General features: G+C 34.6%; 1 protein-coding gene across 1 annotated transcript in view; it reads right to left on the bottom strand.

The window, feature by feature from the left end:
• The window catches only part of COL24A1 (collagen type XXIV alpha 1 chain), a 343739-nt gene that overhangs the window by 238457 nt on the left and 81764 nt on the right, over positions 1-23518 (bottom strand). The window contains exon 13 of the mRNA XM_058538420.1: positions 14536-14580. Coding sequence (XP_058394403.1) covers positions 14536-14580 — 45 coding nt within the window. The remainder of the gene's footprint in view (positions 1-14535; positions 14581-23518) is intronic.

Raw genomic sequence — 23518 nt, forward strand, 5'->3', positions numbered from 1 at the left:
TGATAAAAACTCTCAATAAAATGGGTATAGAAGGAAAGACCTCAGCATAATAAAGGCCATATATGACAAACCCACAGCAAACATCATACTTAATGGTGAAAAACTAAAAGCCATCCCTCTGAAAACAGGAACAAGACAAGGGTGACCCACTCTCACCACTCCTATTCAACATAGTACTGGAGGCTTTGGCCACAGCAATTAGGCAAGAAAAAGAAATAAAAGGAATCCAAATCAGAAAGGAAGAATGAAACTCTCGCTGTTTGCAGATGACATGGTTCTATACCCAGAAAACCCTAAAGAACCCATCAGAAAACTATTAGAAATAATCAATAACTACAGCAAAGTTGCAAAGTATAAAATCAACTTACAAAAACCTGTTTCATTTCTATATGCTCATAAGGAATCAGCAGAAAGAGAAGTCAAGAATATAATCCCATTTACAATCATAACAAAAAGAATAAAATATCTAGGAATAAATTTAACAAGAGAGGTGAAAGACCAGTACGCTGAAAATTATAAAACATTATTGAAAGAAATTGAAGAAAATATAAAGAAATGGAAAGATATTCCATGTACACAGATTGGAAGAATAAACATAGTTAAAATGTCCATATTACCTACAGCAATCTACAGATTTAATGCAATCCCAATCAGAATTCCAATGGCATTCTTCACAGAAATAGAACAAAGAATCCTAAAATTTATATAGAACAAAAAAAGACCTTGAATAGCTAAGGCAATCCTGAGAAAAAAGAACAAAGCTGGAGGCATCACAATACCTGACTACAAAGCTATAGTAATCAAAACAGCATGGTACTGGCAGAAAAACATACACACAGATCAATGGAACAAAATTGAAAGCCCAGAAATAAAACTGCAAATCTATGGACAGTTAATCATCGACAAAGGAGCCAAGAACACACAATGGAGAAAAGAAAGTCTCTTCTACAAATGGTGTTAGGAAAACCGGACAGCCACATGCAAAAGAATGATAGTAGACCGTTATCTTGCACCATACACAAAAATTAACTCAAAATGGATTAAAGACTTGAATGTAAGATCTGAAACAATAAAACTCCTAGAAGAAAATATAGGCAGTACACTCTTTGACATTGGTCTTAGCAGTATCTTTTCAAATACCACAACTACTAAGGCAAGGGAAACAAAAGAAAAAATTAACAAATGGGACTATATCAGACTAAAAAGCTTCTGCACAGCAAAGGAAACCAAGAATAAAATGATAAGACAACCCACCAGCTGGGAGAAAATATTTGCAAATCATATATCCAACAAGGGGTTAATCTCCAAAATGCATAAAGAACTCATAATTCAAACAATAAAAAAACTAACAACCTGATAAAAAAATGAGCAGAGGATATGAACAGACATTTTTCCAAAGAAGATATACAGATGGCCAACAGACACATGAAAAGATGTTCAACATCACTAATTATTAGGGAAATGCAAATCAAAACTACAATGAGATATCACCTTACACCAGTCAGAATGACTATAATTACCAAGATAAAAAATAACAAATGTTGGAGAGGATGTGGAGAAAAGGGAACCCTCATACACTGCTGGCAGGAATGCAAACTGGCGCAGCCACTATGGAAAACAGTGTGGAGATTTCTCAAAAAATTAAAAACAGAAATACCATATGATCCAGCTGTCCTACTACTGGATATTTATCCAAAAAACTTGAAATCAAAATCCAAAAAGATTTATACACCCCTCTGTTCACTGCAGCATTATGAACCCAAGTGTGCATCAACTGATGAACGGGTAAAGAAGATGTGGTGTATATATATATAAATATACATATATATACACACACAGACACACACACACACACAGACACACACACACACAATGGAATACTACACAGCCATAAAAAAGACAAAATTGTCCCATTTGCAACAAGGATAGACCTTGAGGGTATTATGTTAAGAAAAATAAGCCAGACAGAGAAAGACAAACACCGCATGATTTCACTCATATGTGGAAGATAAACACATGGACAAAGAGAACAGATTAGTCGGAAGGAGGTTGGGGGTGGGCAAAATGGGTAAAGGGGCACATATATATGGTGATGGATAAAAATTAGACTGTTAGTGGTGAGCACAATGCAGTCTATACAGAAACTGATAAACAATAATGTACATCTGAAATTTCACAATGTTATAAACCATTATGACCTCAATTAAATAATAATAATAAAGAAAAGAATTTAGTAACAGGAAATATTGTTTCCTAACCCCTAAATTGTAGTGCAACAAAAACTTGTATTTGTTTTGTATAACACTTCACTGATTTTGTTAAATGAAATATTTCTATATTTTATAAAAATTATTTTACATGCCACATAATATATACAGAAAGCTAAGCTGGAGAAAATAGAAATTTATTCATCATTATATAAAGAATCACTGAATGAGAGGGAATATAACCAAGATTTTTGACTGACCAATCCATTAGTTATTTCTGCTATTTCATGCTGTTCCTATACCTACACCACAAAGAATGAAATGGCTGATATTATTTAAGCACATGCTTAGCACACTTACCATGTGCTAAAGGCTTTATACACATTATTATATACACACTCCTTCATTTCATCTTCATAACAGGTCAAATCAATGAGTACTAATATTCTCACTTTGTGTTGAGGAAATTAAAGCACAGAGAGGTTAAGTCACTTGCACCCACTAGTGATGGGTGAGACTGAGATATGAATGGAGGCAGTCTGATTGTAGAGTTAATGCTCTTTCTGTTACGCTGTACTTTAACTCACCATTCAAGATACAATACAACATGTAAAAAAAATCATTTAAGCACTATTTCATTGGGGAGGGGCATAATGCACATAAAAACTGCAAACATAAACTGTGGTGCCCCTGAAAATTAAGCTTCCCAAATGCCTATCAAAAATTCTACATTGTAAAACTATGAGGGTTAGTAAAGTAACACACTTTCTTATTATAAATTCTATTGTAAAATAACTCAATTACTCAGTTACTCTTACTTTATATACTAAAGTTTTTCTCTAAAGATTTACCACTGGGTCTACCAATTTTAAAGCTCACTTTTTAAAAGACTACTTTTACAAAATGGTTTATAAGATTTATTATTATCAGTATTTAAAAAATTTATAAGACTAACAAAAATCAAAGTACATTATTGCATTCTTATAATCTCTTTATTTAGGCAAGCCAGTATTAAATATTATATATTTAACAGATCGTCAAAAATCACCAGTTTACTAGTACAAATATTAATGGGCTAAGTTTAAAAGATGGTTTAACAATGGAAAAAAATGTATGATGTTTCTAAGACACAGTTAACTCATACTAGAAGCAGTTTCTCTTATTCTGTAATCAGAGGATAATGCAAAAACCATCTGCGTAGTCAAATATATTGTAGCCATATCCCCTTCAAAGTCAGCTGCAGTTCAGGCAGGCGTTTTGCTTTCACTGTCCTTGGAAGTCAAATTCTGTTGTCAACAAGCTCACAAATCTGCAATACATCATTCTATTTGGTATGAGCTAATATGGGTATTTGAAAATATTTATGATGCACAGGTAATGGAAAAAGTAGAGGAAAAATTCTGTAATAAATCCGAAATATAAGAGATGATTGATTTTTTACATAGATCCTAGGTAGGTTTTCCAGAAACCTCAGTGATATAATAAAGATTGGGGGACATAGTACATGATTCCATTAACGTGAAATGTCCAGAATAGGCAAATTCATAGAGATAGAAAGAAGATTAGTGGTTGACTAGGACTGGTGGTGTGGGAAGAAATGGGAAATGACTGCTAATGGGTACAGGGTTTCTTTCTGGGTGATGAACATGTTCTAAAATTAGTGTGATGGCTACACAACTCTGAATATACTAATAACCACTGAATTGTACATTTTAAAAGGGTGAATTTTATGGTATGTGAATTATATCTCAATCAAGTTTTTTCTTAAAAAATGAAAACACATCAGTCTGAACAAGGAGCAGAGCAGGACTGCTAAAAACATCCTTGGGACTCACTCAGGATTGCCCAGAGGATGTGCTCTTTGGGACTGATCGGTCCCCAAGCTCATCCAGTGGGAGGAGCTGCTCTCCAGTTCAGTTTCCCACAAAACTAGTGATTTCTCCCCTAGGAGAAGGGAAAGGGGAGAGAATTGTGATCAGTTCTCCACTTATCACAAAACCTGTACTTTCTACAACCATCATAAAAACAATGAAATACTTAACTAATTTCAACTTCCTGTTCTTCTGGTAGTTCAACAATATGTATAGTAAATATTAGCTGTTACACTTGACTTTGCCCCTGAAACAATTTAGCTTGAACTGAGTAATATCTACTTTTAAAATCTTTATGTATTATTCTTCCTCTCACTTTACTATCCATTAAACATTTCATTTCATTTTTAACTCTCTATTCCAGATAGAAATCGTTTATCTTTTTTTTATCCTTCTTACATGTTGACCATTGTGTCATCAATTTTTGCTGAGGAAGATTTGCTCTGAGCTAACATCTGTGCCAATCTTCCTCTATATTGTATGAGGGTCGCTGCCGGAGCATGGCTGACAAGTGGTGTAGGTCCGTGCCCAGGAACCAAACCTGGGCTGTCAAAGCAGAAAACACTAAACTTAACCACTACACCATGGGGTCGGCCCCTGGGTCATCAATTTTTGAAATAATTTCTTCTAAATCTAGATACACTTTCTTGTTTTATGAAATATAGTACAGTTAATGCCACAAACAACAGCATTATATTTGGCTATATAATGAACATATATTTTCTTTTAAAAAACATCATGCCAATCTTTTATGTTGTTGAATACATCATTGCTTGCTTGCTGTTTATTCAGTTATTTCAATTCTAGTAACTACATGCGTGATTTTTTGTTTTTTAATGCAAGAGGTTCTGTATTCCTCTAATAACAAACCTAGATGTTTGCAGCCACAAATCTTCATTGTTGAAAAATAATCTTAAAGACTGGTTGTGAAATACAGAACAACAGTGACAAAACACTTTGCCTTTGAACTTAGATTACAAAAAAAATGTTTCTACAGTTTCTTTCTCCACTTGAAAGAATTTGTTGCGAAATGAAATACTAAATTTTCTCTCATATTTACTGAGTGGAAAATTATAACCATTACTTTAAATCAAATTGTACTTTCCTAGAAATAGCCTCACACTGCCAAAACACATAATGGCCATTTTCCAGGATTATCATCCACAGGAAAGCTCGAGTTTTTGCCTTTCTTGCTTATTTGCCAATTTCATGAACATAATAATCGTCTGCTAATGGGCATGCCAGAGTTGCATTGTTGCTTCTGTGTTGTGCATGATTCTACTTTTTACATTTTCATTGTTTTGATCAGTTATAAAATTTTATTTTACAAAGAATATGACATTTCAGGAATTTCATTTAATCTCTTCAAGTTGTGAGTAATTTTCTTGCTATTTCTACTGTTAGATCAGTGTAGTGGAGAGACTTTAGACTCCTAATGATTCCCACCTCCTGCTGTTCATGCTTTTGTGAGATATCCTCCCTTTGAGGGTGAGTGGGACTGTGACTTGCTTCTTCTAACAAAGAGAAAATAGTAAAGTTGATGGGATGTCACTGATGTGATTACGTTACACTATATAAGACTCCACCTTAGCAGCCTGGAGCTAGAGACTTCTCTTGTGAGCTTGATGAAGTAAGCAGCTGTGCTGGAGATGCTCACATGGCAGGGAACTGTGGGTGACCTCTAGGAACTGTGGACAGTCCATAGGACCCAAGGGTGGCCTCTAGTCAAGAGCCAGCAAAAAGCCAGGGCCCTCAATTCCACAACCTCAAAGAAATGAATTTTTTTCACAACCTGAATGAGCTTGGAAGTGAACTCTTCCCCAGCGAAGGCTTCAGATGACCATGCAGGCAGCTGACACTTTGATTGCAGCCTTATGAAGCTGAGCAGAAGACCCAGTGAAGTAGTACCTGGATTCCTGACCCATGAAAACTGTGAGATAATAAATGGGTGTTGTTTTAAGCTGCTAAGCTTGTGGTATTTGTTATGCAGCAATAGAGGGAAAACTAATAAAATTGGTAAATAAATTTTTAAATAGAGAATGTATAAAGTCCTATTTGCAAATTTTACTATGTGGTAATAATGCTCAATGTAAGACTACTCACGTTGTTCCTAGATTTTTTTAAATTTAAGTAGATCACCTCTTTCAACTTTTCTGCTGCTTTTTATTTTCTATTACATATATAATTAATTAATATCAATATCAATTAAATAAATTAAAATTTTTATATTCACTTTTAAAAATTGTTTAATTTAATCTAATTAAATACCTATATTTTAAAAATTTCATCATTCTAGAATTTCATATCCATCTAGTTGCTAATGTTAAGAATTTTTATCATGCTTCATGAATTTTGTCTATACCTATGAAATGCAAATTTATGAGTAATATGAATTATTTAATAATGCAAAATGTTTCTCAGTCTCTGGGTGTAACTTGCAAATATTGCACTAATTCTGCTAGCTCTGAACACATAAATCAGAACACAAAGAGAAAATAGAAACTTTACAAAATAGAAATAGGAAAAAACAAATAGAAGCTTTCAATTACCAAGAAACAGTACTTCATTATACAAGATTCTATTGCATTCATGCTGAAAGGAGAATTAGAGAATTAATTCACATTTCCTCTTACCTAAGTGCTTCTACTGTCTGCTCAAATCCTCACCACAATCTGAGCAGTTTCTGTCTCTAATGTTGGCACTGCTACCACCTACAAACATTCATGGCATTCAGACATGAGGTTATAGGTAAAAGATGTGGAGAAGGACTTCTCTGAGGTCTGAACATAATTAAATTGTAGCTAGACTCAAAGATGGACCCCCATGATTCTCATTTCCTGGTATTAACACCCTTGTACATTCCCCTCCCATTTTGAATTATAGCGGGTCTATGTGACCAACAGAATACAGAAGTGACAGTGCATGACTTCTGAGATTAGGTCATAAAAGGCACTACATCTTCCACCTCGCCGTCATGGACCACTTACTCTGGTGGAAGCCATTAGCTATGTTGTGAAGACATTCAAGTTGCCATGTGGAGAGTTCCCCTGGAGAAGAAATAAGGCCTCCCACCAACTTGGCCAGCCAATAAGTGAGCCATCTTAAAAGCAGATCCTTCAGCTCCAGTCAAGCCTTCAGATGACTGTAGTCCTGCACAAAATCTTGACTGTAACCTCATGGGAAATCCTAAGCTAGACCTACCCAAATAAGTCACTCCCAAATTTCTGACCCACAGAAACTATGAGAAATAGTTGTTGTTTTAAACCACTAACTTGGAATAATCTGTTACATAGCAATAGATAATTAATACATAGTAACAAGAGTGGATGTCTGGGATTACAGGCCATACTCTGCCAGTGCTAAGTGCTGGATTATGAGTGACAAGGGCATTCATGTGGTTGGTTGGTTGGTTGGTTGGTTTGTTTTTGGTGAGGAAGATTTGCCCTGAGCTAACATCTGTTGCCAATCTTCCTCTTTTTGCTTGAGGAAGATTCACCATGAGCTAACATCCACACTAATCTTCCTCCATTTTGTATGTGGGTTGCCGCCACAGCACAGCTGATGAGTGGTGTAGGTGTGCGCCTGGGATCTGAACCCTCGAACCCAGGCCACCAAAGTGGAGTGCATTGAACTCAACCACTAGGCCACAGGGCCGGGCCCCCATGTGTTTTTTTTTAATACATTTATTTTATTTGTTGGTGATGTGCAGGGCTCCCTAAAGTGCAGAGCCCGGATCAAGTTTCTCTCTTGCCTGGTTCTAACAATCATAGTCTTATCAAATAAGGTAGTTATCAAACACTCAGAACAAAAGAAGTATTCTAGACTTGGTATGCCTAAATATACCTGTGGTGGTAATATTTTAGACCACACACAGATACTATACTTGGTAGTATATCTAAATATCTTGAAACAGAGGAAAACTTAATGCTTTGGGAGTCTACTAAAAGGATTATTTTCCTAGCTCTACAAAGAAATTAGAAAAATACCACATATAAAATAATTAGGAAAATATGAGGACCAAAATAACCATAAAATACTAATGACTACATTTATAGAATTTTAAAAAATATAAGCAATGCAAAATTTTTCTGTTAAAGACTACAGTTAACCAAGAACATATATTTCTCTTTCTAAAGAACAATGGTTTAGAAGCAACATATTCAATCTAAAGTGAAGATAAATAAAAATGATCATAAAAGGCATAGACACGAAACTGGCATTACCAATAAAAACAAATTCAACTTTTTCCAAGACTATGCAATAAAAAGAGAAGATCAGACTAACTTGTCTAGGATTAGAAACTCTAAAATAAAACCCAGTAGTTACTTCTACACATTCTACACATGAATACATATTACCAAGAAATCCTGATATTTTAAAATCCTTCAAAAAAGAAACATGATTACTGTAGGAAAAGGCTACAGTGTGAAGGACTCTGCGATGATCCAGTCTCTGCCCCTTTCTTTTCCTCACAGGTAGGAAAATCTGGATCAACCATGTCCTGATAGCTGGGACTAATTTTAAACTTAGGTAGGAATTTAAGGAGTTCTAGCCCAATTCTTGGAGACTTAGCTTACTGTTAACCTAGCTACGATCTGGGCCAGAGTTATCAGATTCAAGTTTCTGCCTCATTCTTAAAAACTGGTTACTACCTTGTACTCCAGTTCTGGGAATTGGACTCTGCCTTATTCCTGCATCCAAGAACCAGTTTTGGTACCCAACATCATGTTTTATCCCTCAATCATAAGGGCCCCACCTAATTCTTGCCATCTTCCCACAGAGACAACACAGTCCCTGAACCCAAGCCAAGCCTTACATATTTGCACTCACGTTCCTGATTTTGATAACCTATGAGACTCTCTTAGTTTTCCCTTTATTATCTTCCCTGAAAGTAATTGCCTGCCTGAATTTCCACCTGCTGGTGTCACTTCTCTATGAAATCATGCTCTGCCTGGACTTCCCCCAAATTATCAGCAATAGTTCATTGGGTGTCTCTCTTCTCAGTACCTGTCCCAACCTTGAAGGTTGGTGTAACTCAAAGTCCTGGGCTCTTACACACATCTTGTCAAGCTTATTGTTAGCCAAATATAGTTACTACAGCCTATGCTCAGTACAGAAGAAGCCAGAAAACACATTTTTCCTGAAAGAGAATCACTTAAAAATTAATGGCAATTTTTCATAATGCTCTAGCAACAGTAGTACTTTCTTTATGATCAAATTAACTGCAACCTTTTTCTGGGACAAAGAAAACACTGTCTCCAAATTCTCCATAAAATGTATCTACCTGAGATACTACTGTGCAACATGTATTTAAGACTGTCTTAGGCTAAGGATAGAAACTAATAACAGATGTCAAACAGAAGAATTTTATATCTTGAAATTCTAACACTGGAGTTAGAAGCCAAAATACAGTTTACTTTAAATAGACTCGTCTGACTGAAAGATGTATGAGAAAAGAGGAGGAGACATTTCTTTCTATAGTTAGAAAAGTAAACATCTGTGATACTTTGATTTTCATAGGAGGAAAACTGAGTACACTTTTTCTCTTTGTCAAAACTTTAAATGTAATATGATTTGATTATTTATAATCTATTCCTATCAGGTCTGAAAAACTCCTTAGGAAACCTGTAAATTCTGACAACAATTTCCTAGGTGCTGTTGAGAGTAAATCCTATCTCCAATTTCATGTTTATCTTCAATCCTGGCTAGTCAGTTCCGGCACGAATATTTTAGGTCTGTGGAGTCATATAAATTTTCATAAACAACTTAGTGTAAGAAAGAGTCTACTGATTAAATCAATTTGGGAGCCCTGTAAAATGCTTTTTTTAAAGCAACTATAAAATTTTCTGACTGTAGCACTACAGAATGAAGTTTGGAAACTTTGCATTAAAAAGGAAGCTACCTGGAATTAGGTAATATATGCAAAATCTGAAGTTAATAAATACATATGAATCCTTTCTCCCTGCCTCCTCTATTTTTTAAAAAACAGCATTCTTCTTTTCCATTATAAATCAGTGGATGGTTTTATGCTTTTAAAGAATCTGGCTCATATCAGATATGTCCCAAGAAGCTTCTCAAATAAACACAGTAAAGCATGTAAAATAGAACAGTAGTTCTACGGTGTTTAAAAGAGTCCTGTCCAATAAAGATTGTCTACTACCTTGTTTTTATCTGGGAAAGAACCTGAGATAAATTCAATCCACAGATAGCAAAAAAGAATGGATTAACAGCCCCTTGCGCTTCCCCATCTTCAAAGGCTGGTTTTATTGAAGGTACCTAGAGCCCCATGGCTGTCCTCTAATATTAACTAAAAATAAGGATTTTGATCTAATTGTGACATGTAGGGGAGTGTAGGAGGGAAGGAGAGGTAAGAACTACAATATTTCAAATATCCAAAAGCATGAGTAAACAAACATTGACTAATATGTAACTGATTACATGAGGTCTTTAAAAATAATTGTAGTGATTAATAAGTACCTTATACTAAGACCGTGAAATCAAAAATAGCTTATAATACAGGGAAGAAAAACATTTCTCAAATACCAAGTAGCTAAGACCAAGGAAAAAATGAATTTGTTAATATAATTACTTTTACATACTCTTTGATTCTATCCTAACAAAACCAGTTTTTCCCACTTTTCCTGGTTGAAAAAACAAAAACACATTGTGTTACAAATATCAACTCAGTCGTAAACACTGAATGAATACAATGTTTTATTTGAGGGAAAAAGCAGTTTTCTGGGAAGTAAGATTTAAAATGAAATAACTTTTAACACAAACATAAAATTTAAAAATACCAGTATGGGGCTAAATAATAACTAACTCTTGAATAACCAAAACAATGTATTATTTTAAAATGTGTCCATTTTCAATAGCATTCGTATAATACTTATACTGTCTAGGAGAAGATATCTCTTACTTGTAAGTTTATAATTTCATTTAAATAATACAGACATCACTAAGGAATTTGGTTCACAACAACTTAATTCCATGCTTAGTGTTTACTCAGAGAAATAAGTGATTATTTGGCCAGCAGTATGAGCATATGATTTATAGCAATATCTCTCCAAATATGTTACTAACTCATTGAACAATTTTGGAGAGGACTTTTACTATTCCTCTATGTTTGTGTGTATATATATACATATACACACACAAAAATTTTAGTATTTTTGTAAACTATACACATCAAACACAGAGCTTTAGTTCACAGGTTAGAAATCAACTCAGTAGTCCAAAGAAGCTCATCCTGATTAATATTTAGAAAGACCTGAAATTGGATTTTGAACTTTTCTATGCCTATTACTGTCACTATTTTGATTGTCAGAGTGTTTCATATCATACATAACACAGAAAGTAAAGTAATTCATTTTACCAGTTTCTGGCCTTAATTTCAGGGACTTTAAAAATCTAAGTGTAAAATGTTACATAAAACTTATGGACTTATCTAAAAAGAGTTACTATTGTTCTACAAATTACATGTTGTAATGATTATTTAAAACTGAATCATATTCTATGGTCATAAGATTGAGTACTTCTATCTGCCTAAAATTTGAGGAAACCAGTTCATTTAAAACACAGAAAAACTAATTAAATTAATTAAAGGGGAGTGCTAATTGTAATACAGTACATCGAATAATATTCATACTAATGATAGTAAATGAAATAACATGGAATCTATATAGGAGTACCTTACTGAAGTATCAAACCACACTTCTAAATAGCTCTGAAATCAGCAGAAAACTGGGAGTAACAGTCTGACATATGCATAGTCAAAAGTTTCTTAGATATGGGTATTTTCAGATTTCAGCATTTCCAGGTTTCTGTCATATTCTTTCAGAGGTATATTTCTGTTATCATCTTTAAAACGGCCTGGAATCCTTTAGTTCTGCCTCTGTATTTGAATATCTACTTCACATTTAACAACAAATAGTATACATAATTTAATAAATTACCAAGAGAAAATGGCAATATTTGTATTCCACACATCTAATATTTTCCACATCAAAGTGGAAATATTATTAAAAGTTATTTTCCTTTTATTGTTATTAAAATAGTAATAAGTGACCATTCTTCTCATGGAATTTTAAACATCTAAATTGAAATACAACTGTACCATGATGCATAATATCCCATGCTAATATGTTTGCCTTTACTTAATGTCAAAGCTATTTGAAGATGATTTTACTTATAATAAACAGGACATAGGGGAGCATTTATACATAGGATAATATTTTGGAAAAGTCTCTGAGGTCAGCCTTGGCATAATTTGACTTGTGGCTGGAACTGTATCTTACTCTAAGTACAATGATTTCCACATAAACATGGCCAAATCATTTTGTGGTAAAAACAAGAAAAAGTACATATAGCATACATGACATATTACAGCACCAGACAGGTTTTCTATTATAAACACTATTCAGGAAAAATGGGATACATGTGTTTTTCAAATAATTTTTGTAAGGATCTAAATCTATTACAAAGGCATATATTTTCAAAGCCAAAATACTTTATAAATTTTGTAATATAAAAAAGAATGCAAAGAACCCGGTAATCATTCCATTCACTATTTTTCCACAGTTTTCTTCAATTCCTCTTTTGAATTCAATAGCATCTGTTGGATAATTTTATAATTCTCTAAAGTTTAAGAAACCAGAAATTATCTAAAAATTTCCATGGATAATTATATATAGCCCATTATGGAATAGAAAACTAGAAATTACCTACTCATTGCCAAGATAAAGTTAATATCTATATAAGACCAGCCATATTAATAAATAAAGTTGACAGCTACCTAAGTGATATATCACAGGGGCTTTAAGAAAATACTCTATTTTCTCACCAATGCCTCAAATTCCACCACTGCAGATTAAGGTAACACTTTAAGCACTGGACATAATTTACATAGAACCATAAATAACTTTCTTAGTTCTTTTACTGAGCATGCTTTGATAGGAGGAGGAAGAAAAAAATAAGGACACAGAATGGAGAAGATAAAAACAAAGAAGATAAAGTTCACCTACTGTCAATTTTGAGACAGCCCACATCTGCATATTTAGATAACATATTCGACACATGATGAGTCAATAAATAGAGAGGTATTTCTGTTGGGGTATACGCATAAGGGCTAAAACATAAAGAAATAACATACCAACATTTTGAAGTATAATAGAGTGTAATTAAATGAGATGGCATACAAAATATTTAGCAGAGTGCCTGAGAATAAAAAATGGTGATGATGGTAATGGAGATGGTAACAGTTTCACTTGTTATAATTGCTATAAGATTAGCTTTAAAGTTGAACAAAAATGTAAAAAAACAAAATGATTGGCTTATTTTTTATTTCTTGACAGTTTGGTAAGTTTATCTTAATACTACATTAAAATCTTTAAAGAGAACCTTTAAATTAATTCTATCACATTTTGTTCAAATGTTATGAAAAAATAAATCATGCTCTTTTAAGCAACATAAGTAGAAATATCTAAGGAGTAAGGAAAAGGGTCGTGCAGGATCCTTTCTATTCACAGGAGCTGGATTCGATTCTTGATTTTACCACTTTTAACTACGTGATTCTGAACAAGCCTTTTAACATCGCTGAGTGCATTCTCCTCACCTATATAATGGCGACATTAATACTTATTCTAATCTACCTTCAGGAAATATCGCAAAGCTTAAAGGATAAAATGCTTTAAAAGGATATAAATATTCTGATGAGATTTGTAATCCGTTAACATTATCATCATGATTTTATTTATATGCACAAAATTTTAGAAAAGCTATTATGAAAAACTCAATTTTCTTCCTCAGAGACTACAGAACACAGTGTAACACAAAATGTCTTACATAATAAGTATCATTGAGCAGTGATAAAAATAGCAGAAGTGAAAAGAAGGTGGCTAATGAGCTGTACTAACTCAGCCAGGTAACCTGAGGATGCTTCCCTGAACCACAATTTTCTCATCTGTTAGATAATGGGGTATTGGATGATATCAAAATTTTCTCCCATCTCTGAAATTATTATATTATCTGGCAAAATTTACTTTCCTGTTTTAATCTGAAAATATAAGAAGCTGTAGCAAACTAGTTTCTGACCTAACATCTGAAGCAGGCATTTTAAGAACCTCTAAAACACGAGGGTGAATGGTGCTATCATTAGCATTTTAAATTGTTTGTGTATTTTCTGTGACAATTTAGCTACTTGTCAGGGGAATAAAGGTTTCTTTCACTGGTATATAAATGGGTTAGAAGATAAGTTTCGAGTTATTTTTTAATCTAAATTTTCCTTTACATTCTCAGGTATTATTTGATAGACAAAGTAGCAAAAATGCAACTCTGTTGAACGAGATGGATTGCGGATGACAAGAACAACTACCTTTATATTTTAATAGGTGAGAAATATGCATATAATTAGATTATATTGCTCTAAACTGAACCTCAAGAAACAAGAATCAAATTACCTGTCTTCCCTTAAGACCCTTCTTTCCACGGATCCCAGGAACACCCTAGAATACAGAAAAGTCAAAAGTAAATATTTGTTGAATAAATGATTGAGTCAGATATTACAGATCATTTTTCAAACATCAATTAATGAAGTATGCCAAAGAGAGAAATAAATTGATATTTAAACTGTTGTGATATTCAGAAAAGTATCAATATATTAATTTAACTGAAGTGGCCCCTTTTCTTCTTCATAACAGAATCCTGATTCTACTCAATCCTGATTCCATCTATACTTCCAAATGGAATCCTTACATTCGTCTGGTGATAGTTATTTGTTGAGAGGTAGGAACACAACCAAAGTTGGCACAACCAGACAAACAGGAAGGTCCTATTTTCCATACCTAAGGGACAATTACCTCCTCTCTGTCTCCCTGTCTCTCTGGCTGGACACAAACAAAGGCGCATTTAGCCCTGGCACTGGCAATCTTGCAATCAGATGCGAAACCAGCCTTAGGGTAAAGCGAACATTAGGCAAAGCAAAGCAAAAAGAAGGATGATAATATCGCTGTGCTCAAGATCACATTGTGCCTAGATTCCACCCAACCTATGGATATCTGGTCACGTAAAAAGCAGTAGGGCATAGCACTTAAGCACTAAGACTTTGCAGCCAGAATATCTATGTTCAAATCCTGGCTCTGTTCTTATTATCTGCATATAGTCTTAGACAAGACTTTCTCTCTGTGTGCCTCATTTTCTTCATCTATAGTGAGAATAATAATATAGTACCTATCTAACTGGGTTTTGTGAGCATTAAAGGAGTTACTTCATATAAAGTATTCGCATAATGCCTTGCATATATATAACCATTCAATAAATCATTTGCTATTATCATCATCATCATTATTAAAAATTTTCTTATTTTTAAGCCAGTTTGAGTTGGGGTTTTCTACTACTTGCAGTCTAAAGCATCCTAATTGATATAATCACTCTGAGACTTATAATCACTTAAAAGCCTTACAGACTAAGAAATCTGCCAGAATCATATAGCCTGGGATTTATAGTGCATACAGATAAGTTAGAAGATATCACTGGTTGAAGTAATCCATCCACCTTCAACTCAACAACATTTGATAAATACTCATCTAATGTCTCTATCAAAAAAGAGTTTATATGAACAGCCACATGCAAAAGAATGAAACTAGACCACTGTCTCACACCGTACACAAAAATTTAACTCAAAATGGATTAAAGACTTGAACATAAGGCCTGAAACCATAAAATTCCTAGAAGGGAACTTGGGTGGTAAGCTCCTTGACATCAATCTTACTGATGTATTTGTGGATCTGACCCTAAAGGCAAGGGAAACAAAAGCAAAAATAAATGGGACTATAGTCATGCTTAATAATGGGGATACATTCTGAGAAATGTGATATTAGGCAATTTCATCATTGTGCAAATATCAGAGAGCATACTTACACAAACCTAGACTGTATAGCCTACTACACACCTAGGCTATATGGTACTAATCTTATGGGACCACCGTCATATATGTCGTTCGTTATTGACCAAAACGTCATTATGCAGTACATTACTGCATGTCAAACTAAAAAGCTTCTGCACAGTGACGGAAACCATCATCAAAACAAAAAGGCAACCTACTGAAGAGGAAAAGATATTCACAAATCATATATCCAATAAGGAGTTAATACCCAATATATATAAAGAACTCATACAACTCAACAACCAAAAAAACAAACAACTCAATTAAAAAATGGGCAGAGGATCTGCATAGACATTTTTCCAAAGATACACAGATGGCCAACATGACTAATTATAAGAGAAATGCAAATCACAACAAGATATCACCTCACACCTCTTAAGATTGGCTATTATCAAAAAGACAAGAAATAAGTGCTGGAGAGGACGTAGAGAAAAGGGAAGTCTTGTACACTGTTGAGGGGAATGTAAATTGATGCAGCCATTATGGAAAACAGTATGGAGATTCCTCAAAAAATTAAGAATAGAACTACCACATGATCCTGCTATTCCACTTCTGGGTATCTATCCAAAGAATATGGAAACACTAATTCGAAAAGATATATGCACCCTTATGCTCAATGCAGCTAGCCCTGGTGGTCTAGTGGTTAAGATCCAGCACTCTCACTGCTGTGACATGGGAGTCACATGGGATGTGGTCAGGGAACCACATCACTTGTCTGTTGGTTGTCAAACTGTGGCAGCTGTGTGTTGCTGTGATGTTGAAAACTATGCCAACAGTATTTCAAATATCAGCAGGGTCACTCATGGTGAACAGGTTTCAGTGGAGCTTCCAGACTAAGACAGAATAAGAAGAAGGACCTGGCCACCCACCTCTGAAAAAATTGGCTATGAAAAGCAGCAGAGCATTGTCTTGAGATAGTGCTGGTGAGAGGATGGTGCAAAAAGATGGGGCAGGGTTTTGCTTTGCTATACATATGGTGACCAGGAGTCAAAATTGACTCAATGGCACTAACAACAAATGTTCACTGCAGCATTATTTACAATAGCCAAGATATGTAAACAACCTAAGTGTCCATCGATAGACAAATGGATAAAGAACATGTGGGGTACACACACACACACAGGAATACTACTCAGTCATAAAAAAAAATAAAATCTTGCCACTTGTGACAACATGGATGGACCTTGAGGGCATTATGCTAAGTGAAATAAGTAAGATAGAGAAAGACAAATACCATATGATTTCACTCATATGTGGAATCTGAAAAAAAAAAAACAAAATAAAACAAAAACAAACTCATAGATACAGAGAACAGACTAGTGGTTATTAAGAGGGGAAGGGGATTAGGGGGTAGGCAAAATGGGTGAAGGGAGTCAATTCTATGGTGATGGATGGTAACTAGACTTGTGGTGGTAAGCACTTTTAGTATATACAGATGTCAAATCATAACACTGTACACCTGAAACTTATATAATAATAAAAATAAATTAAGAAAAGTTAATAGGTGAGCAATAGGACTCATTTCATTCCATTCTGACTTTATACTTTTTTACATAATACAGCCAACTTTTTTTTAAAAAAATAAGATTTGTTTCTAAAACTTTGGTAGCTTCACTAAATCTCGGCAGGAAACCTAAGGATAATGCACACAGAATTAGATAAGCACTTTTTCATATAATATATATATGCATATGTATATTATTGACTTCCAGAAAGGATTTTTTCTTTCCATTTGTTTTCAGGAGTAGTTAGCATTATATTATTTTCTTTTGCTTTTCTCTACTTAAATGTTTTATAACATAATAACACCCAGTTAGCTATATCATTCATGGTTTTAATGAGAATTTTGAAGTAGCCAAATAATATTAGGACATGGAAGCCATGAAAGCACTATATCACAAGATGGTCTTATATATAATTTGAGACAGGTCTTGATATTTTCATATAGACTGGCCAAAATTAGTGAGCATGATTACAGGCAGTGTGCCTATTGATGGGCAGTGTCAACAACGGGGTCCTTAAATCCAAGATGATGACATTTTGCAAGGACATAAAACTTTGGTTTATTTATTACATCATTTACTAGAAATAAGTTCATGCCAAAAGGTCAGGAAAGGATTGTATCATGAGCAGCAGATTAATTAACAATGTAAACTGTACATACGCCTTTGTGTCAACAAGAAGCAGTTCAGTTCTTTGCAGGATGGATCAGAAACATCATCTATAAGTATCACGTGGCGGTTAAGTGGCTTAGTTGTGGGATTACACTACAGATATTTTTTGCAAGTGAAAGAAATGACTTGCCTGTTCACCAAGGGAAAATCCTCACCTCATCTCACCAAAGAAGATTGGACATTTTGATTGTCATTATAGCACATTTAAACTCTGAATATTTCTTCTCTGCAGGGGCATTCACAAGTAATTGCAAGAAAACGTGATTTACTTTACTCAATAAACTACATATTTGAAAAACTCATCTAGCAAAGAATAATCTAGTTTACTTTCATTTAAAAAATCATTTTCCAGAAGTGAAAACTTTGGCTTGAACAGATTCCTATAAAAAATAGAGTTGAATGCTAAATTCTGAATATGATTCACTATTTTCAAACCTCATGATAATAAACTAATATTGTTCAATACTACTTTTTGCAATTAACATTGGCAGTGTAAAACAAGGGATGCAAATAGAAATCACTGAACCTCATACGGCACTGAAAACTAGATATGATGAAGTTGGAATGCCAGAACTCTCTACATATCTTAATTAATTTTTTTAAGTATAACAAACCATTTTGCAAAGAGTCTGTCTTTATTCACAAGTACCTAAATTTATGAATAGCTATCTTTCATTATTAAACAAAAAATATATCTTCTGAGGGTGAATTATTTACTGAATATTTCACTGTAAAAAACAAGACCGGTCAAGAGTTTACACCTAAAGATTAATGAATTACAAAATAAAATTTTTCATAATTAGATATTTTAATATTTCAATTTGTGTTTTTTTAAAATTGAATTTAAAATAGCTAACCACATATATTTGTATCACCTTACTTCCTTAAAACAAAATTTAGTAAAATTTGAGAAAGTCTAATTATATTTCTGATAGGTGATATTTCTTAAAGCTGGCTTGCTTCACTCTGTAAGACTTCATAAACAAATGAAAAGCAATAGGATATACTGGAGTACATGAGGAAGCCATTCGGTTTAAAACTAAATCAGCCAGACCTTCTTTTTCCAAAAGGGCCTGATGTGGCCTGTCAAGCATGCATTGTACATCTACTTTAAATCTTTACTATGTCCCAAAGACAAGAATGATGCCCCTGAAGATAGAGATGTAACCTCCCTCATATCTGCATTTCCTTTAGGATAAGCATCTCTCTCTAAACTAAGGCTCACCTTTTGACCAATCACCTTGTAGCCACTGACCTGCTGTATTCACTGATCTGCTGTGCCAGCAAAGCAATCTTGTGACTTTATAAAAGGGACATTCCTACCATATGTGATGTATGCTCTTTGCTCCAAGACAGTACATAACCACTCTGTACATCTCACTTCTTTGGTGCCCTTCCTTCCTTCCAGAAGGAAGTCCCTGGGCTAGTCCTCAGATCTGGCTCATAATAAACTCACCCCAAGTTTGATTTATAGATTGATTATGGATTATTTGCATTGACATTTCTTGGTGTAGTCAGCAGGATTCCAGAGAAACCCACCAGAGACCACCTGGAATCTACTCTGACTGGCATTCAGTACCAATAGGGGTCCACTGAGCCTCCTGGATCACTGCATTCTTCAGGTGACCCTGGTGAGTTCTCCTGAAACTCGGACTTCCTTATTTTAAATTGATGGTCCAGAGTTTATATGAGCTACTTAAAGTCTTAACACTAGGTGTCCTAAGGGGTACCAGTACATACCGTAGGTAAGAGGAACCTGGGGAGAGGGGGAATTCCTAGGAACGAGAAACCTAGCGGGAATTTGGTAGGCCAGGGGAGCTTAGGAGGAACGTTGGAGTGAATGGGGCAGGTTGACCTTTTAATTTGGCTTTAAGTTGGAATGAATTGTGTTTATAAAGTCTGAACAAACTGCTTGATAGAAAAATGAGAGTCTGAACTTGTTCAGCTCCAAAGAGAAGGGACACCAGCTCCTCCCGGCCAAAAGGCGTTCTCAGGTGACTGAGAACCTTGGAGGAGTGTCAGAGGATCAATCCTTGAGACAAATAGTGGTCCCATAGACAACTCCACTATCATTCACGTTAATTAACTAAAGGCTTGTCTGGGAAAGGGCATATGAGGGTTGGTCACCCACACACTCTGAGTCCCCATAGTAGTTTTAGATGACCAGTGGGAGAAACCAAGGCACATAACAGTGTTTCCAACCTTTCTTTAGGGAATAACACTCACAAGCAGCACATTTATGACCCACTACACTGTCCCTAGAAATTGTTCAGACTTTATAATATAACAAAACTAAAAGAAAAACAAGAAATTGAGCTTCTAAAAGCCAACCAGTTTCTGAATGGGCAGCCTCCTCCTGGAACTTCAGCTGGCTTCATGCTGAAACTTGCAAGTGCTTACCGAAATGGGGATAACTGTAAACGACTGGCAAGATAAACAGAGGTAATTTAAAATTACAGTGGCCACTGTGGGGCTCCTTTTTAAGAGCCAGGTAATAGAAAAATTTTTAAAGAGTCGAGCTCACCACCTTCCGGCATAACCGCTCAAACTAAAAGTTCTGGAAGCTATAAATATTTACAAAAAACAACGGCAAAAAGAAAAATCTCACCAAGCTTGTTTCATGTTCTGAGGGCTTGGCTTAAAAACTGTCAGGTTGGGGTACCAAAATACGGTCAGATAAAAATGCAGTTTCACCCCATTTTGTGGTCGGAGATAGACAGATAGAAATGTGAGTTGCATTCCACTCACGGCTAAAGCCCTACCAAACTGCCGCCAGCCTCAGGGGAATTACATTAGCCACTAGAAGGAACGTTCTGATTAGATAAGATCATTTAAAAAGTGCACTTAAAAGCAAAAATTTCAAAATTCAAAAATAACCTTATTGAAAATTTGCAAAAAGCTAATAAAAACTAAGTTATAAAAAGTACCTAAAGGAAAATATATCAGGCCGTAACTTTACAAACATCACCGTAATCTACTCCCAGAGTTAAGGAGACTCTGAGAGATTTTCTGGGAAACTGCTACATTAAAGATTACTGAAACTATTCAATACAGCCAGGTAGTTACTGTTTGTCCCAGCTGAAACCAGACAAGGCATTTGAAAGGATTTAGCAACTTATGATCAGAAATTTAGCCAAACTGGAAGCTGATATTCAGAGCCTGATAGGAATTTTCTTTCCAGACCTTCTTCCCTAAGTTAAAATAAAACTAAGCACCCAGAGGGAAAGAAGCTAAAATTATCGATGATGTAGTTGGACAGGTAGATTGACCTATAATGTCATTTAAGTTACAACCCAAATTTCTGAGAAATTAAGAGCAACTATCCTTAAAAAAAAATCCTTGCAAGACTGGAAAAGCAGCTCTAGAGGCAGTTCAGATTCCACTCAGTTCCTTTATCTCAAAAAGGATTATCGCCTCCTCTCTAGGAACTGTTATCTAGCCCATCATCAATTCCTAAGACTGAAGGAAAACAAAAAGGAAAAAAGGCAAGAAAAATGGCCATATGAGGACCCTCGCCCAAAATCTAGCATCTTGAGTGTCTTCTCCACAAATATTAGTGGAAAAAGCTTAAAACAAAATTTGGACTGAAACTAGGGAGCCTTGCATTACTACACCTGATTCACGGCAGTAATTTTAAAACAATAGCTGTGGAGTCTCTGTGTATGTGTGTCTATATGTATGTTATATATGTGTGATATCTTACCTCCAAATGGTATAATTTTATTAAAATTGTACTATGAAGTAGCATGTTTCTAGAAATTATAAAAAGTATTTATAAATTTGCCAAGCCACATAATTCTAATGTAAAAGACAGTTTATAAGTGCTTACTTCTTAGTTTTCACTAAAAATTAAGGTCTGTAAGGGTTAAAAATTCTAATTAATATATGTGATTAAAGCTACTAAAAATTAATAAGAAAACATCTTTGTATTCAAAGAAAGATGTATGTTCAGTAAACAAGATATAAAGAAGGGAAATATTTTTGTTTGTTTTGTTAAGAAAGATAAATTTGTCCTAAAGCACTAGGAAGGAAAGAAGGCATGGGATAAATTCTGAAGGTAAAAAGAAAGTTATAGAAGGGTTGTGGAAAAATAACCCTGAAGAAATAATTTTGTGCATGGTCAAATCAGCTAAGATTAAAACAAATTTAATTAAGTGAATAAGTTTTAATATCAGAAGTAAGCTAGTATAAAAATTAAAACTTGATTTTCTCTTTCTTAAAAGGATAATTTTCCTGGACTTTTAGTCTGCTCTTGATAAAGAGATTATAAAAGGTTTTCTTTACTTTTGAGTGAGTCTCACTTTGGTTAAATGGATAACTAAGTATTGTTTCACAGCAACCCTTGTTTCATGGGGACAAGATCAGCAACCCCTTGATCTTGTTTGACCAAGTGTTTTAAAACCTTTTGATATTTTTGACAAGCTCCCCAAAATTCATATCCTAAATGAGACCTTTCTTTGGACTTAAAAAAATTTCTCAGAATTTTTAGAGGGCCCCTGGGACTTCTAAAAGAAATTTGTTCTCTCTTCCTATAAAGAGGGAAATACTAAACTAATTAGGCTTGTTTGGTATGCTAAATTGCATGGCAAGCATTGTCAAGTAAATGATGATAAACCTTCTTAGGTTATATTGCATAGGTACATGTTATTCCCTATCTTAACCCTGCTACCTTGCTTCCAACATCACAAGAGGACAAGACCACAACTGCATTCCAGTATCTAATTCAGTTTACAGATGGGTCTTACTTAAATGATAAGCAAGACATTATCAAGCTGGATATGCTGTCCAGCCTCGAGAATTCCTGCTACTTTCTATTAACTCTGCTAACCCAATAAAAAGATTTCCTCTACAGGCTCAAGAAATCACCGTGGAAGAAGAGAAACAAAAGTGGCAACAAAAGGGGAAAACAATATTTTAGGATAATTTCTCCCACAGTGGCTCATAAAGCCTATACGTGTTGTACTATATGTCCAAAATATAATCCAGGGAAACAATTTCATGACTTACAAGGCCACTTTCCTCTTCCTAAGGGACCCTTTGAGGTATGGCAATTGGACTTTGTTCAAATGCCACCATCTCAGGGATAAATATATCTGGTAATGATCTGTATATTCTCATATTGGATTGAGGCCTTTTCTTGCAGAACAGCAATGGCTTTAGGTAAATTATTATTGGAAAGGATAATTCCTGTTTGAGGAATTCCTACTGAGTTACACAGTGACTGGGGAACTCATCTCACCAGACAAATAATTAAAGCTATTTGTGACATCTGGCCAATAATGCAACATTTTAACTAATAGCACAATCAAAACTCAATTAGCAAAG

The sequence above is a fragment of the Diceros bicornis genome, chromosome 4, assembly GCF_020826845.1.
Source record: "Diceros bicornis minor isolate mBicDic1 chromosome 4, mDicBic1.mat.cur, whole genome shotgun sequence".
Taxonomy (NCBI): domain Eukaryota; kingdom Metazoa; phylum Chordata; class Mammalia; order Perissodactyla; family Rhinocerotidae; genus Diceros; species Diceros bicornis.